We start from the raw sequence: 17,532 nt of genomic DNA, 5'->3' as shown, positions 1-17,532 counted from the left end.
ATATTTAATATATTAATTAAATAATGAACTTGACTATTATTTTTGTATATGTGCAGTTCATAAGACATCATAAATCCCATGAGATTTAAGTGCAGTCCTGTTCAACCCTGTTAGTTTAACATTGTCATCACAACCCAGGTCTCTCCTTTCTGCCTAAGTGTAAAAAACAAAGGCAGGGATTTTAGGAAAAGGAGAAAGAGTGAGCTGATATGACACACATGACACAGAGAGAGAGAGAGAGAGAGAGAGAGAGAGAGAGAGAGAGAGAGAGAGAGAGAGAGAGAGAGAGAGAGAGAGAGTCCATTCCAGCAGTGTGATTCCTGTGTGTTGCACTTCCAGTCAGATGCCTAATGGGCTGAGACTGAGAGGAATGGTGTGACAATCAGAGTGTGTGCCACGACAGGCAGGCAGGCGGGCAGGCGGGCAGGCAGGCAGGCAGGCAGGCAGGCAGGCAGGCAGGCAGGCAGGCAGGCAGGCAGGCAGGCAGGCAGGCAGGCAGGCAGGCAGGCAGACAGACAGACAGACAGACAGACAGACAGACAGACAGACAGACAGACAGACAGACAGACAGACAGACAGACAGACACACACACACACACACACACACACACACACACTTAACATATTTATTTTGTTCACATTTAACAAGACATTCTTGAACACAAACAATAGAGATAGATGCACAAACTTGGGAAACTCAACAAGAAGTGTTTTAGGATACAGATCATGGATACAGGAAGAATATCGTCTCCTCCATATATGGCGACTGCCAATTATCACAGACACTGAACAGAATTTAGCCAATGCCTTAGCTCTCGGCTTGGGCATTCCTGCAATCGGCAGCCCCCCCCCCCCCCCCCCCCACACACACACACACACACACACACATACACATACGCACCCTCCGTCTCACTAACACTACTGTACATAGGAGAGCTTAGACAAAGCACAAATCGTAACAAAGTCAGGGTGGCCTAAATGTTGAAGAGCCTTTCCTGTAATTGTGAAGGTCACAGGTTCAAGACCCATGACAGCCAGAGACCACCTCACACTCCTCTACCTCCTCCAACTATTGTTTGTGCTCTGAACTATTCGGTAAGAGAATGGGTGTGTGCTCCTAGTCCTGTATCTCTTGCAAAACGTTCTTGCAAAAACAATCTTTCAACTTTATGAATGGATAGTTGCATAGATAGAGTATCTGCCTTATAAGGTGCCAGAGTAAGTAGAAGAGTATTTAAGATTTCATAAAGCTGTCATATTTATATCTACGGGAGCATTTTACTGCGGAGATATCACAGCAAGATCCAGAGAATGTTTCCACTCTTCAACCTACATTCTGCAGGTCCATGTCATCTCAGTATGTTCAGCATGCATCACGTGTTCCTGGACCCAAAAACACTAACGGTCCCTCTAACTCTATCAGTCTTGCTAAAAGCGTGTTTACAGTGGTTTAATGAGATGTCTCAGTACACACTCTCTCAACCTGTGTCTCAACAGGACAGGAGAACGCCAAGGCAGCGGAGAGCAGATAAGCTGTGTTGAATGGGGGCCGCCACCGCCAGGCCAAATACCACGAGTCTGGAACACAATGTGTTCTGAGCACATACCCTAGGACCCTGCCAGAAAGGGGCCACAGTTCATGTGGAAACACTGTAAATAGGTATGAAGCCAATCAATTGATTCACACGAGAGTAGCACCTCCTTTGTGTAATTATGTATAATAACTGACCAGCTTTGTTATGAGCCCGCCCAGAGCACTAACCATAACCATGATACTGACATCATATTGAATATGATGCTGACAATGATACTGACCATGATACTGACCATGATACTGAACATGATACTGACATGATACTGATGTTACTGATGATGTCAGTGTCATGGTCAGTATCATGGTCAGTATCGCAGGGCTAAGACAGGCCCTGTCACAGGGATGGCAGGCCCTGTCACAGCCCTGTCAAAGGGATTGTCAGGCCCTGTCACATCAGGCCCCTCTCACAGCACTGTGTGGCAGGGATGTCAGGCCCTGCCTGGCCCTGTGACAGGGCCTGATACAATTCTACTTATAATCATAACAGGCTTTTTTTTCTCTCCCTAGGAAGTAGGCTAATAATGATATAATAATCACATACTAACCGTCCAGTTTAAGGAAATCGATGAGAAGTTTTCTAAATTATATAAGCAACACAATACACAATAAAATAAAGCTTACATTTGAATTGGGTGTGGGGGCGGTAAGGGACCTGGATATTGGACAGGGGGCACTGGCCCAAGAAAGGTTGAGAAACACTGCTCTATATTCGGATACTAATCATTGCTATAGAGTGTCTGTTCAATAACATGGGTCTCCACATCTCTCAGTTCTTTAGTAAACAGAAAATACATTTTAGGTGGGACACGAATTTCATCGAGCAAGCAGAGAGAACCCATTTATCAGCTTCAGTTTTAAAGTGTTCCAGTTCCAATTTTGTTGCTAATTTGATTTGTTTTGTTATATGTTTCTTTCTTTATTATTTTTATTTCTGGAGAAACAGGGACGAAGAAGAAAAACACATACACCTTTAAATAATACAAAGCAAAATCTGCAGTGTCAATTACCAAGCTTAAAGTTTACATGTTACAAAGGTGCATTTCACACTCATATGTTTAATGTTGCAGTGCAATGCTATTCATACAGAGGATGTATTCTTTACAGAACAGAGAAATACAGGACAATATAAACGTTTGACCTAAAACGTTAATCCTAACCATACAGAAGTAAGCACACCCGCTTTATAGTTTAAAAACCTATAATAACATTATTTGGCGTCGTAAGTGGTGGGTGGGTGGCTGATACGGCTGGTTCTGTATTTACAATGGTTCCATAAGTTGAACATACCAATAAACCTTACATAAGACCTTAAACATGCTACATAGTTGCAGTGCCACAACAAGTGTCAACATGTGTTCTACTGTTGTTCTGTGGTAAATACCGTTTTTGAGATGTTGTTTCCTTATAAGCCAGTAAAGCAGCTGGTGTTGTGCTAATGTGCTGCCGTGTCTTCGTAATGTGAAGAAGAGACAATGCTATCATACTGAGTCCACACTGTCACAACAGCATTACTCATCATAATCCCAGGGATGAAACTGAAGTGCTGCATGGATGAAAAGGATCAAGTAAAGTATAATGTCAAATCTTTATTGTATTTGTCTCACAAAGGGACATTCTGTTGGCATCAAACTTTTAAAGCAACACTAAACATGCAGCGCAGCAAACAGCCCTCAACAAACAATAAAATGACACAGCTTCATCCTTGCAATGAGTTTAGTAGCCTATAGTATATGTTGTTGGTATATTATCTAATCTCTGTGTACGTGTGTGTGCATGACTTACGCTTGGCGTAGGTGTGCGTACCTGTCCTTCACATATCTCAAGAACCGTCCGACCGATCGACTTCAAACTCAGCGCATGTATCGCCAAGGACACGTGGGCGTGATGTGCCGATATGTGCATTTGCATATATGGAGATCTGTTTGACAAGAACCACTGATGCATGACTGATGCCCATATATGGGCATATATACTGATGTGTGAAATCGATCGGATCGCCGGTTGTCCAGAACCACTGATCCGACCGATATGCCCATAAATGGGCATATGGAGACCCCTGATGTCATCATCAATGTGACACCAAGGTACTAACGTCATATCCACTAGCCTCTAAGAAGTATGGTGGTGGGTAGGGTACCAGCACACTGTGTACTCTCACAACGGGTACAATAAGTACTCTTATAACAAGTGCAATGGGCATTGCAAAACCGGGTGAGCATCATTCCTGACTTGCATCATTAACAGGCATTTAATTTGATTACTGTGATAAGAATGCAAAACTAAAAGATGTCATCTACCCGTTTCATACATATATCTCCACTTCTGTCTCTAGCATTAATGTACAGTACTAATATCACTATGAATGAGCTGATATTAATTCACTTGTAATTTGCCTACGATGTGTTTTTTCCATTGCCTGTACCAGGTTGAGTGCCCATGAGGTCGTCTATGCTGGTCCTGCTCCTCTTCATCAGTGCCCAAGCTGTGGCCACTATTGGAGGAGACTCCTGCCCCTCTACCACAGGACAGCAGCAGGACCCCGTGCTGACCCCCACCTCCGTGCCCACAGTGGACTCCAAGCTCTTCACCAAGTGTCGCCACCGCTCACCCAGGGTGCTCTTCAGCGCCCAGCCCCCTGACACGGAGCCCACTGGGGGGAGGCGGGGGTCCGGCAGCAGCAGCAGCAGGGCCCGTCGCCGGGCGGGACAGCCCCAGCACCGAGGGGTGTACTCGGTGTGTGACAGCATCAGTGTCTGGGTTGGCAACAAGACCAAGGCCACGGACATCTCAGGAAATGAAGTGACTGTACTGCCGGACGTAAACATCAACAATGTCAACAAGAAACAGTACTTCTTTGAGACAACGTGTCACAGCGCCGCCAGCACGGGCAGCTCCGCCTGTCTGGGCATCGACGGGAGGCACTGGAACTCCTACTGCACCAACTCACACACGTTCGTACGGGCGCTGACGACGTCTAAGAACCTTGTGGCGTGGAGGCTCATACGCATCAATGTGGCCTGTGTGTGTGTGCTCAGCCGCAAGTCATGGCGGCAGTGACTGATCGTGTGCACGCCAAAGACGCTGTGTGCGTTATCACGCATTGCTCACACACACACAAACAAATACATGTACACCTACACAAACATACACACAGATGCACACACTCAGATGCACATACACACAAACTCAGACATACAGGTGCATACTCACACATGCACCCCCCACACGACTTTTACCACCAATGCCTTTTCTTCATCCTCTGCACAAAGTAAATTATTTCTATACGTCAAGATATCAGGAATGCATGTGTATAAACCAGACCTGGGTTGAAAAGTATTAGCAAATAATTCTTAGTGTTTGTTTCAATTAATGTGTAGGACCAGTAGACCATGTGCCTAGATCAGTATCAGCTACATCATAGAAAACTCTGCGAGTTTGTTTTCAAATGCTTCCTAGTTTAAAGTACCACTGTGTAACTTCCATATCGTAGTCTTTCTAGTGACACCTCTGGTTGCTGCGTTTGTTTTTGTTTTTGTCTGTTTTTACTGCGATTCCCAGAATCACTTACTACTCCAAAACAAATGCTTGCTATAGTGTCAGAGTGGCAAGAGTATTTTGGAATGCCAGAACATTTGGTACGTTTTAACTTACATAATACAGTACATAAATAAATACATTTTCAATGCATTCAAGACATTTTCATTGTGTCTCTGGGCAGACACTCAAGACTAAAACAATGTTTTTAGAGAAGTAAAAAAAACACATTGTGGAATGGTGAAAAATATACTAGAGGCCTAACTAGAGAAAGATTAAATCAAAAACAACTATAAACTGTCTGCATTATATTGTGTAGCAAGCACCACCTTCGTGACATAGAAGTAGCCTAATAAACCATAACATGTTTTTGTGAAATACTAATTGACCCAGGTCTGACATGAACAGAACTTTTGTTAATCTGTTGTCATTGCTGATATTGTTATTTATTAAACACTGAAGTACACATATGAGGTTTAGTATGGCGTTAATTTTGTCAATGGTAAGACTGCAGTGCATCACTACAAGAAATGAATATGACAGTGGTTGATGTGTTTTTTCCTAGTTTGAAAAAAAAATGAAGCTTGCTCATGTTTTCTGCTTGGTTTGTTTGTTTTTAATCTACAAAGCAACTATGTAATCAAACAGATGAAAGGAATCACATGGCTTTATTTTCCTGCTAGTATTTTGTGTTCTGGTCAGGGTTTGAGAATTGACAGCAGACAATGAGAGCTGTAAGGGAAAACAAAGCATAAACCAGAAACAAACCAAAAAGTTTACTGTGTAATATCAGTGCACTGCTAACTGATTATATGTCTTTGTTTGGGATTTTTATAGCTTTGCCAGTAACATTCAATTTTTGTCTAAGACAGTAGGGTTGACAGATCCCAGCCAGAGGACTCGGTCACACATTTGTGGAGAATGTACAGCCCAATTTCCTGACTTTTACATTGTGACCTCAGTTAGTTATGTGTAAACAAAACAACACAACAAAGCAGTGGTCGGGTCATCAGCGGGCCTATGAGGTCAAGTTTATGGAACTCAGTGATGCACAGGAATGAGAGAAAAACATTTCATTTAAGTTGTGTAACTGTAAACTATGAGTGTGGCCTTGCAGAGGGCCTAAATAATTTGGTATACTACCAGTTTGTGTTTACCACCACAAATAAACGCTCCCAGGCATTGGTGCCGTAAGTGAGTGGGTAGAGGACCTCACTACGACGTAGGGCCTCAAGCTGGGGGAGCTTTTCAATCTGTTCGTTTGTAGCTGCATAAGAGAGGAGCTCAGCCTCAAACACACATATATACAGGGTTAACAATTCCCTGCAGTCTTCCTCCCACTGTAGGGCGTAGATAACTGAAACATCAGCATCAAAATGCAACACTGCCCTCTGGAGTTCTGTGGCTGAACTCACACAGTGAACTCACACATTTTCTTGACCTAAAATCTATGAAGCTTCATAAGAGAATAAAACAGAAATTAAGTGTCATAAATTATTAGAGTTTATAACGACAAATTACATTTCAACCAAATTGAAATGAGGAAAAGGACTGATGAGCTAATAAAGATATACCTCAGAAAGATACTGTAATGGCAAATTGACCATTACCTCACCATTAAGGGTGAGGTAATAAACGTGTGCTTGTGATGTATGACTTGCATTGTCTCCACTGGTGAGGTCTTCTATTCAAAATGCAGTTTCTCAAATTAATATCAAGTGTAGGGTCAAGACTGCAATGATGAGATTGCAGTGATAAGCTTAGACTTTTTACAGGGGTCAGTTACAAATTGCAGCCACCTGTAGGTGCTCTTTTAGAGCGGTTTTGAAGGAGGGTAAGGAAGGAGGCACACTTTTTTATGACTCTTATAGGGCATTCCACATTCTGGTGGCCATATATATATATATATATATGGCCACGGTACGCAGAGGCATCAGTTCCAGCAGAGAATCCCAGACATTCCTAACTGGGGGATTCCGAGGCAGCGTGGAGATATAACAGCGTGGAGATATAATCCCCCCATCTGGTCATTGGTCTGCCCCGTGGTCTCTTTCCAGCTGGGTGGGCGCCGAAAACCTCTGTAGGGAGGCACCCAGGAGGCATTCGTGTTTTAGATGCCCAGACTTTTTCTTTCATTTTTTATGTAACCTTTATTTAACCAGGCAAGACACATTTAGAACAGATTCTTATTACAATCGTGGTCTGCCGGGGCCGTAATAATCGGAATTACTGGGCACAAAAGCACAGTAAAAGAAAGAACCACATCAACTGTCTCCTTTCCACGTAAAGGAGTATCACTCTACTCTGAGGTAACCATCATTTTAAAGACACCATGCAGCATGTTTGAAAGGGCCAACATTCAAGATACAGATTAAACAAGTGAAATTGGAAGTGATGACACAAAGAAATTTGCAGACAAAATTGGAACTGGAAACTATAGAAATGAAGCTGATAAATAGGTACTCTCTCCTGATTGGCTGAAATGTGGTCGCCTACCTGAAAATGTATTAAAGATCTGGAGACACAGGGAGACCCTTTTCTACAAGGATACATACAGTACACATTGTTAGGATAATTCTGAGGACTGACATTCCTCTGTCTGACCAAAAGATGTGTTCTCAGCACTTGAGTATGGAAGGTAAATTCTGCCTGACTATGAAATGTGCTGCTCCACGCTCAGCGTCCAAGAGCTGCGACACTACCCTGACCAACTATAAACATGTGTTCCATTCTCATCAACTGAGAACGGAAGGCCCATTGCTATATGCCGGAAAAAAACGGCCCAATCTCAATGGGCTTTTTACACAAAAAGTATACCTAGAAAAGGATGGCTATGGCCGTTTTTAGCCCAAGGAGTGGTTTTGGTGCAAAACAAATGCTTGCAATGGATTCAGAATCATAAAATTCACCCTAGTTTGACCCCTCACATGCTACTTAAAACAGAATTAAATTTTGATTTTTTTTTTTCCCCACACAAGGTTATGGATGGTACCCCAACTTTCAGGAGCTGTCAAAAATTCTCCTAGGGAAACTGCATTTCAGTCTTTGTGAGATGTGTTACTAGACGCTTTTACAAACACATTGGTGAAGATTTTTTTTGGTAAGGAATGTATTCCAAGATGTTTTTAATATCCCCTGACTACTAGGACTTCTCCGGTACAAAATGCATTGTCCAATGAGAGGCGGAGGTGGGCGTGGGGATCCCTTAGGATTGGTTTGGGGAATTTCTAATCCCCTCCCCCTTGTAATCCCCGACACTGGAGCCAATGTCAGACTGAAGCTCCACGCAGCTTCAGTCTGATAATCAGGCTAATATGCCGAGGCCATAGTCACTGCCCTAGCCAGAATACTGACGCCTGATACGAGAAACATTCTCCTTGCGTTCATAAAGCCTTATAACTCGTCATCTTGCTGTCTAGGTCTGCCGCTTGCCTACAGAGGAATAGCTATTTGACCTTGCTGTATGAGCCTGCTGCTTAATAAGTAGGTCTACGCTGAGGGTGTACTAAACTCATAAGACATATTATCAGACGAATTTACCTCTCTTGGGACATTACATTCAGACAAATCAGAATACAGTCATATATTAATATAACTGAAGCTAGATGGATACTAAATGCATAATCAATAATCAATAAAACAATAGCCTAAAGGGAATATAAATTGTATTTCCGTTACAGGGTTAGAATAACAATCATATAATATCTCCTCTAAATCACATATTTCAATGAAAGCCAATATGATTTGTAATGGCACCACCATGACAGTAGAGGTAGACAAATCCTCATTCAAGGGACTTGCAGGTCATGTAGGCTAGTCTGAAGATGATGATTCCTAACCTAACCCGAGGATATGTTAAAAAAAAAAGTAAAGAGTAGATCTACATATAACATGTGCCATAGACGTACTGAGGGGCAAACTGGAGCTGGAAGTTGTTTAGATTTCCAGGATAGACAACCCAGAACTTACTCTGTTCTCTTTAGATACTTGAATACAATTATATACAGTAGGATGCACATAAAAGAAAACGAGAGACCACAATCGATTATTTAACACATTTTGCAATCATTAGATATAGATATATATCTAATATATATATATAAGATAGTGCATTCATAAGCTTGTCCACTGGCTTTTGCTGACTTCAATGCATTCCATCAAACTTCCAGCTACAGTTTGCCTCCCAGTGCCTGATGTATCTTTCCCATCTTTCCTCTCCTTCTTTACATATCCTTGCCCTAACCTCACCGGTTTGTCCCCAGGGATTCATCCAAATCGTCTGAGTCTTTGCTATCAACATGAGAGGTGATCATTCAAACTGCAAGGCACTACTTTTCCCAGGGTCCCCTGCGTTTGAGAAGGTCATCTGAGAGCACAGATAACTCTGAAACTTTTCTCAAGTCTGTGATGAATTGGGGTGTGCTGCAAGTGACTGGATAGTGTGTCGACTTCATAATTGCAATGGCAATAGCTGGAGTACCGCAGCATTGTAACCTCTGCTTCCTGTCTCTCTAGTTTGGCACTTTCCCACTGGAATTCTACTTGCTTTATACTTTGTTCTCCGCTGCAGCCCTCAATATAGCAGGTCATCATAGCGAAATCCAACCAAGGAGAGTGATAAACAAAGCTGACAAGTTAAAGTAGCCGTAGAATACGACTCTCGTAGATGTATTTTATGATTCTGACAATGTCAGTGATTGCAGTCTTTGATGCATTCATTGATTAGAGAGAACACTAACGAGTTTGAATCTATCAATCTATATTTTGCATACAGTCCAACAAAAACTTGACTCATTTAACATACAACGGCTAGATTCAAATTGTGTTAACAGTATTCGGGAACTTCCATGCAGTAGCCTATATGGCTAGAGGAACCGCTCAATGGAGTTCAATGGACAGGTGGCACCATCTTGGGAGGTTTTACTACTTTCAATGGTGTGATGTCACATTCTCTTTAGTGGACTCTGCCCTGACATACTGACGCTAGTGATGATTCTCTTTAACCAATCAGTAGTCTGCAGTATTTTCATGTCACGTTTTGGTATTAACTGAGCTTGTAAGTACTTGCCCAGTGGAAATCCAAAAAAGTTGTATCAAAGCTAATTGCTTGCTGCTGCCGGACAGATATACTAAATCTGATACCAGCTCCTATTTTCATAGGACACCAACATGGAACATAGCCAGTGGATTAATGGCTTTACATGTCAGTGGGAAAGGTACTTTATTCTTTTCCCAGAGACGGAAGGGAGAATTAAACAGTTCCCCAAGTGTCAGAGTAATAGTCCTATTGACATTGTGTAGCCTTTCTACTAGAGAGAGCCTTTGTCAAATAGATTGATATCAATAGTTTATATTTTATGTCTTTAAATTATGAGGGTAACTCACAGTTGCACTATAGACATTACAGTATGTTGCCGTATTGCACCATTATTTACATATACCCAGTACAAGGATGGTGGTCGTGGAGGGTTAAGAGTGGAAGAATAATGGGATTCTTCCTTGATTACATCCAATGGATAAGCCTTCAATATCACATCTCTGTGTTCAAACAGGATGGGATAACCCAAATGATATTTGACAGATATTTATGAAGTGAAATTCTTCTATGGGGACTTCCAGATGGGTACCTACATGGAAACCAGAGAGCAATCATTATATCAGCTCTCATTTCCCATACTGCAACATAATGATCAAGCAGGTGTGGCAAATTTATTCCATCAATGCAAATTGATAGCACTGATACTGGAGAATAGCAATCATGACCTTGTGTGTGTGTGTGTGTGTGTGTGTGTGTGTGTGTGTGTGTGTGTGTGTGTGTGTGTGTGTGTGTGTGTGTGTGTGTGTGTGTGTGTGTGTGTGTGTGTGTGTGTGTGCAGTCAATGCTATGGTGGTGAAAAAGAGCTAAACTATGACTTCCAGTCACAGTCAGTGAGCACCAGGTACACAAATGCAATGTGCACAAAATAAATGAATTCTCAACATGATAATACTCAATAAATAGGGTACAGTGAAGAGAGTGGATGCTTTACTGTCAACACCACCAGAGCCCGAGACCAGAGCTCAATTCTTATCAAATACAAGCACTCCACATCAATGCCTGTATCTATCTAGAGGGAACAAAAACGTAACACTTATTGGTCGACAATGAGCAGTCATACTCTCATCACCCACAGAGATAAATTGAAGGTAGCATGGTGGTGGCAGGTGGCAGGTTCTGAATAGAGACTGGACATTGTTACTGGGTGATAGAGTGGAGTCAAGACAGTGTAGAACGTTTCATGTAAAGATATATAGGAAACTTGATAACTATGTAAACAAGGCCATGCAGCCATAAATGAATGTGCACACACGGATTAGGGTAACGACTGAAGATATACTTCTACGACCCATTCCTCGGTCTTGTTTTCTCCAGGGTACAGTTCTCCTGAGACCATAAGTTATTAAGTGAGCCTATATAGGCTTTAAGAGATCAATTCAAGACGTGTATGCCTAGACAACACTGTGTAGTCTACTGTGAAGATGTATTGTTAACATTAATGGACAACTTGCCAGCCCAGTAGTAGGACATCAGATGCAGAACCGGTAGGTCAACTACACCTATTATTTCCAAAACAAACAGAAGTTAGAATGCTGGCTTGGTGATTCCAATCTGGGAAAAGACTAATCTGTAAGAAGGCCTAGTTTGTGTTGCATGATGTAGTACAATACTATCTGATCACCTTTGCATGCGACTGCTGGAGACCAAACAACATAAATTGCTGAGAGGCCATGAGATGGGCCATTGTCCATTGTCTGACATGGTAACAAAAGAAGATTAGCTGGATCCAAATAATGTGTTTAAGGGCTTTTATTAAAGAAACATAAAGAACTTAGTTAAAGGGTGCTCAAACGTATGACATAATCACAGCAATCAAAACAATGAGGAGCGCTCAACACAAATACGGCATCCCACACACCCCCTCTCACTGTTATGAACAGGATAACAAGTGCCTCTTCTGAGGTAACAATGTGTCCGCCCCTATGCCTGTGACCCAATTAATCTTGTACCCCAGTGATTGTGCATAAACAAACATCATAATAACAATAAATGGCTCCTACAACCTTTACCTTGCTCTATTTTGTGTTTGTTTTGTAACAGCTTTGTTGGGCATGGTTCCTGTTAAATAAATATGTCCATTTATTTATAAATATTTATTAAAACAGGGACCATGCCCAACAGACCTGTTGGGCATGTCAGGCAAATCGAGCAAAATTACAATTAATTAAAGGACCACTTCACCCATCAAATACAATAATTGGTCCTCATATAGAATGCAAGAACACTCGCCCCAAAATACGCTCGCCCTGGGTCAAATCCGGCGACCTCAAAACGGTCGGACCCACGTATTTCTGGCCACCAAGTCCACTTGCCTCATTCAAATCTGCCTACCTCGGAACGGTCGGACCCACAAATCCAGCGACCTCGGAACGGTCGGACCCACAAATCCGGGGACCTCAAAATTGTCGGACCCACCATGTATTTCTGGCCACCAGAACCTACCTACTTCGCAACGTTCGGCACAGCGACTCGCTGTGACTTGTGGCTCAAGCCCGCTTCAGACGGTACTGCGCCTCCGTCATTGTAACTATTTTGCCTTACTACTTCCTAACTTAATATTAGGGGCTGTAGTCAATTCTCACCAAGCGGGCCGAGTGGTCCGCCTCACTGGGGGCAAGTGGTCCCCCGCTGGAGGCGAGCGTTTCACGCCAAGTGGGATGAACGGTCTGTCACTGGGGGCGAATGGTCCACCGAACAAAATGGGGGCGAGCGTTATCATCATATATACAGTATATATATATGAATACAGTATATAGAGTGATTGACGGACTCATATATATATATGAATGAATGTCCGTCACGCACTCTGTTCCGCATGGTTCTCCTCAGTTGGTTGAGCAATTGATCTGAACTTGCACACGGGCATTGACCATTAGCACAATTGATCTGAACTTTCACACTGGTATTGATCATTAGCACATGCATTGCCGAAAGTGACAAAGCCCGTTTTTCACTTTCCCAAAAATGTAAGCGGTTTATTTGCGTTTTTGAGTAAACACCAGAGATTCAGAGTTGAGGCTGGGATCTGTCATCATGGTTACAGCCGTGTGGTGCAGGAGATGAATTGCTGTTTCAAAAACAAAAGGTTGTTGGTTTAAATCTGGCTTTTGGAACTTTTTCACTCTACATCTAAAAGGCCAAGTAATCAGGTTAAGTATTGAAATATCCTTAACATCTCCCATGCTTCTATTGCATGAGAGACATGTCAGTGTTTTAACACAAGGTCCCTGGTTTGAATCCACTACTTTGAATATTTTCACATCTAACTAGGCTTAATAAGTAGTTGTCACAAAACATCTCCAAGTCTCTGTGCTGTCGGAGATAAGGCGGTGCCTTAGAAACACGTCCCTGGTTTAAGCCCCCCTTTTGGATCATCTTCAGTTTGAATCTAAATCCTATTAAAGTAATTAGTTGACAAGAATAATCTATGTACCTTGTAGAGTCGTATATTTCCTTCAAAGTATATCTTCATAAAAAAAAGGTGTATCCGTTTTTAGAGTCTTTACTGAACATTAGCAAAAAATATAAGGCATACAACAAATGGTTCTTGTAGTGGTGTAGTGGTAAAAACAATGTGTACTCTCAGCTTCAATTTTAGCTTCTTCTGACACAACTCAAACAGCACAGCAAAAGACTAATGATCAAACAAAAGAGCACCATTCACAAACATTCAAACAGTACACTGCTGCACATAATCATTAAGACATTACACACAGCTGCAATAACTTGCCACAATTAAGATCATTGCAAAATCAGGTCATCATGACCTAAGCTCGTTATGGCTCTTACATACCTGTAACATTGGAAAAAAGTATTTTCTTTGTTAACAGAAGATTCTTGGCTCAAATCCAACTATGTTTTTCAAGTTTGTATCTGGCTCTAATCTTTAACTGAAGAGCGTGCATGAGAACAGATTAAGTGTGGACCACACTAGTACAGTGGTATGGTACATGCCTCACACACACAATATCACATTATTGCACAGTCTAATAAATTAGGATTAATCTATAAAAAATAGCATATCTACGTCTGGTCGTAGACGCAGATTTGGTCTGGTCAGCGTCAGTCTGGTATAGACGAGAGAGTGACGACACCACCGACACTCCCATTGTAAGAATGGAATGCGGACGTAACATTGTCATGTGCGTCAGGCGGTGACGCACTTTGGTCTGATGTATTAGGAAATGGAATCCCCATTGATGATGTCATTGGTAGGCACATTTCTGAATGACATGAGTGAGTTGATGGAAATTGTGCGGTCTTATATGCCTAATGAGCATTAGTAGGCCGATGACCAATTATATGAAGATATGGTTGAAAATAGTGCTCCTTTAAGGAACTTTATTCAACATTCTTTTAAAGGTAATGTTACCCCGCTATAATGATCAACAGGCAGGACTCAAGTATAATAGAAAAATATACAATCTTTATTAGTATTTAGTAAAAAATAAGGAATTTCAATAAAACATAGTTTTATTCCAAATTCATTTAAAATCCGAAGTGAGCAATGACATACAACATATAACATTTCCCCAAATGCTTCCCACAAAAAACAGCTTGCTTGTGCTCCACTCCTGATGGCTGCAGGCTTAGAGAGGGGAATCAAATGGGTGAAATCACACGATAACACAGCACCTTACACTTGACCTCAAGGCCAACACTGCAACCAACACTGCAACTCTATAGAGCACAACAAACGAAAAGGCCCAATGCCCTGTTTGCACACAGCAGTCCAAATAGTGTACAAAGCCCCTCACCTATATGGCAGCCTAATACAAAGGGAGTTCAAGCAGAGCTGGGTTACGTGTGTTAGCTACGATGGGGTAGATGGTTTCTCAAACAAATAACAAATAAACAAATAGAAATTTGGTCAAACCAGCCAACCAGCTCCGCACTCTACTTATCACCATAAGTCTAACTCTAGGAGCAAAACCATGCTCGATTGCGGTAGCCGGCCAGCTGATTTGTGCCATGTACTCAAACTACAAAGGAAACACTATCAAGAAAAAGGAACAGCGGTCAAACCTAGGCCGCTCACTCCACATGACCCTACAAATAAATACCAAACACAGTTAACTCATAATACACACATACTGTATCCACATAACAGTGTGATATTAAAAGTAAAGATAAAACAAACTACTTTACCATGTGACTCTGTAAGGTTGCATGAGTGACTTTGTTCACATTTGCCACACTTCCTCAACTGCAGCTGTACACTGAATGTTAGCACATAAACATGTAGAATGTTACACAAAATCACACATCAGACATCACATGCAGAAATGTATAAAGCTCTTTTCCATGTACATAGAATTATACTCACATTTCATATCCAGTTTACATGCACAATTTCCTGGAGAGACAACACTCCTTGCATGTCTCAAACACATGAACGGTACACACCTGATGATATAATAAACATTTTCCATTTTCCATGTATAACAACAATAGTAAACCAACACACTGTAAAAACAATAAAACACCAAACAGGCTTACCACTCCTCAAGTTGGCACTCAAACAAAACCTCCTCCTCTCACAACACAGTAACCGGCATGGTGTTGTGAGGACCCACAGATTGGCAGCCTCGTATCTGCTTGTTCAGAAAGGCCTTATATACCTGTGTCACTTATGACATCATATAATCTATGCCTCCCTCTAGGGGCTACAGTAAGGTAAGTGATTTGTAGGGTTAAAATAAGTGTTAAATAGCTATATATTCTGATAGTACTAATTGCTGTAGAGTGTTTGTTCAGTAACAGGAGTCTACATGTCTCTCCAGCTCTTTATTAAACAGAAAATGCATTTTCAGGTCGGGATACCAATTTTATCCAATCAGGATAGAGAACTCAGTCAGGATACAGATTAAACAAGTGCAATTGGAAGTGATGACACACATAAATGAGAATTGGAACTGGAACATTATCAAAATGAAGCTGATAAATGGGTACTCCCTCCTGATTAGCTGACAATTTGTCACCTACCTGAAAATGCATTTTCAGTTTATTAAAGAGCTGGAGAGATGGGGAGACCCCTGTGACTGAACAAACAATCTATTAGTCAGCGGCCAAAGCTGATATAGATAACACCTTTGGGTAAATGCAGACAACCTATCCAGAATTAATCTTTAACCACTTATATCCCCCTTGTAGCATCATTGTCTCCATGGAGAGTGGCAGAGAGGTCAAAATGGATGAGCTTCTACAAATGGAACTGTGTGCAGTTACCCTGTCACTTGTCGCAACCGATGCAATGCTCAGACCTATACCAACAAAGCTGAGTTAGCTACCACACTAAAAGAAGGTTCAAAGGAGACAGAGCTCAGTTCTTCCATTGTGAGAACAAGTGATGCCTTTACTCTGCACATCATGAGGGCCCATTATCAAACAAGGGTTTGGAAACAGTCACTAGTGTGAGTACCCCTCCACAGCTACCCTCACCAATCAATTGTGGTTGGCACATGTTAGCAGGCACACATAATATTTCCACTTTATTGTTAAGATAATATCCGGTAGTATTGAGTGTTATGTTATATTCAGTTTGTATAGTTTTATTGTCTATTTAGCATGACAAATTAACAATGTTGTAAATGTTATTATTTTCTTGTCTTGTCTTAGAACTGCAGTATGTTATCCATTTTGATGTGATATATGTTTTGCATTGTGTAATTTGCATACAAAACTAGAGTTTATTTTGGACACAAATGCCATAGTTGCCTCAAATGTATCTCTTATCATAATATTTACAAATCTATTGCAATAACATTCAAAATCTATGTCCTTTAATATAAAATACTAAAATATATTTCAAAGAAATAATTAAGCAATGCATATGATGTTCATCGGATTATTAGACTATAGCATGAAATGAGCATTCAAATATTAAAGAGCTTCTGAAAGTCACCAGAAAATAAATTCAAGATGACAACCACCCTAAAACTCTTCTATGGGTCCCTTCTAAAAAAAATTGGTTGTCAGCTTTTAACTTAATTTATTTTAAAAACTGTGACGATAAATTGAGGGTAGCCGTGAAATATGACTGTCATATCATGACAGTCATGGATTAACTTCAACTTGGTGTTTGCACTTTCCCCCTTTTAGCCCGTATATCTACAGAAACGTAAAATGTAACGTGATTAGCCCATGGCTAAGCTTATGTACGGGCCCACAGAAGTACCCGTATCTTCCGTATTGTTCAATAAAAAAAACATTTTAATCCGATTGGTGGCCATTTTCTCCGTATTTTCTCCATTTGCTTTCCTGCGCGACCCTATTGGTTGGGAGGTGTATTGCACTCTGATACATT

General features: G+C 41.4%; 1 protein-coding gene across 1 annotated transcript; it reads left to right on the top strand.

Moving 5' to 3' along the window:
* The first annotated feature begins 1,568 nt into the window (after nucleotides 1-1,568).
* ngfb (nerve growth factor b (beta polypeptide)) lies at nucleotides 1,569-4,987 on the top strand. Its single transcript, XM_084062400.1, has 2 exons — nucleotides 1,569-1,660; nucleotides 4,020-4,987. Exon 2 carries the CDS (start codon nucleotides 4,031-4,033, stop codon nucleotides 4,649-4,651), a length of 621 nt encoding a protein of 206 aa, XP_083918526.1. The 5' UTR covers nucleotides 1,569-1,660; nucleotides 4,020-4,030; the 3' UTR covers nucleotides 4,652-4,987.
* Nucleotides 4,988-17,532: the final 12,545 nt, after the last annotated feature.

The sequence above is a fragment of the Gymnoscopelus microlampas genome (genome assembly GCF_963454915.1).
Source record: "Gymnoscopelus microlampas genome assembly, chromosome: 7".
Classification (NCBI taxonomy): domain Eukaryota; kingdom Metazoa; phylum Chordata; class Actinopteri; order Myctophiformes; family Myctophidae; genus Gymnoscopelus; species Gymnoscopelus microlampas.
Note: the sequence above shows the minus strand (reverse complement) of the source record. Positions and strands in the feature narration are given on the sequence as shown.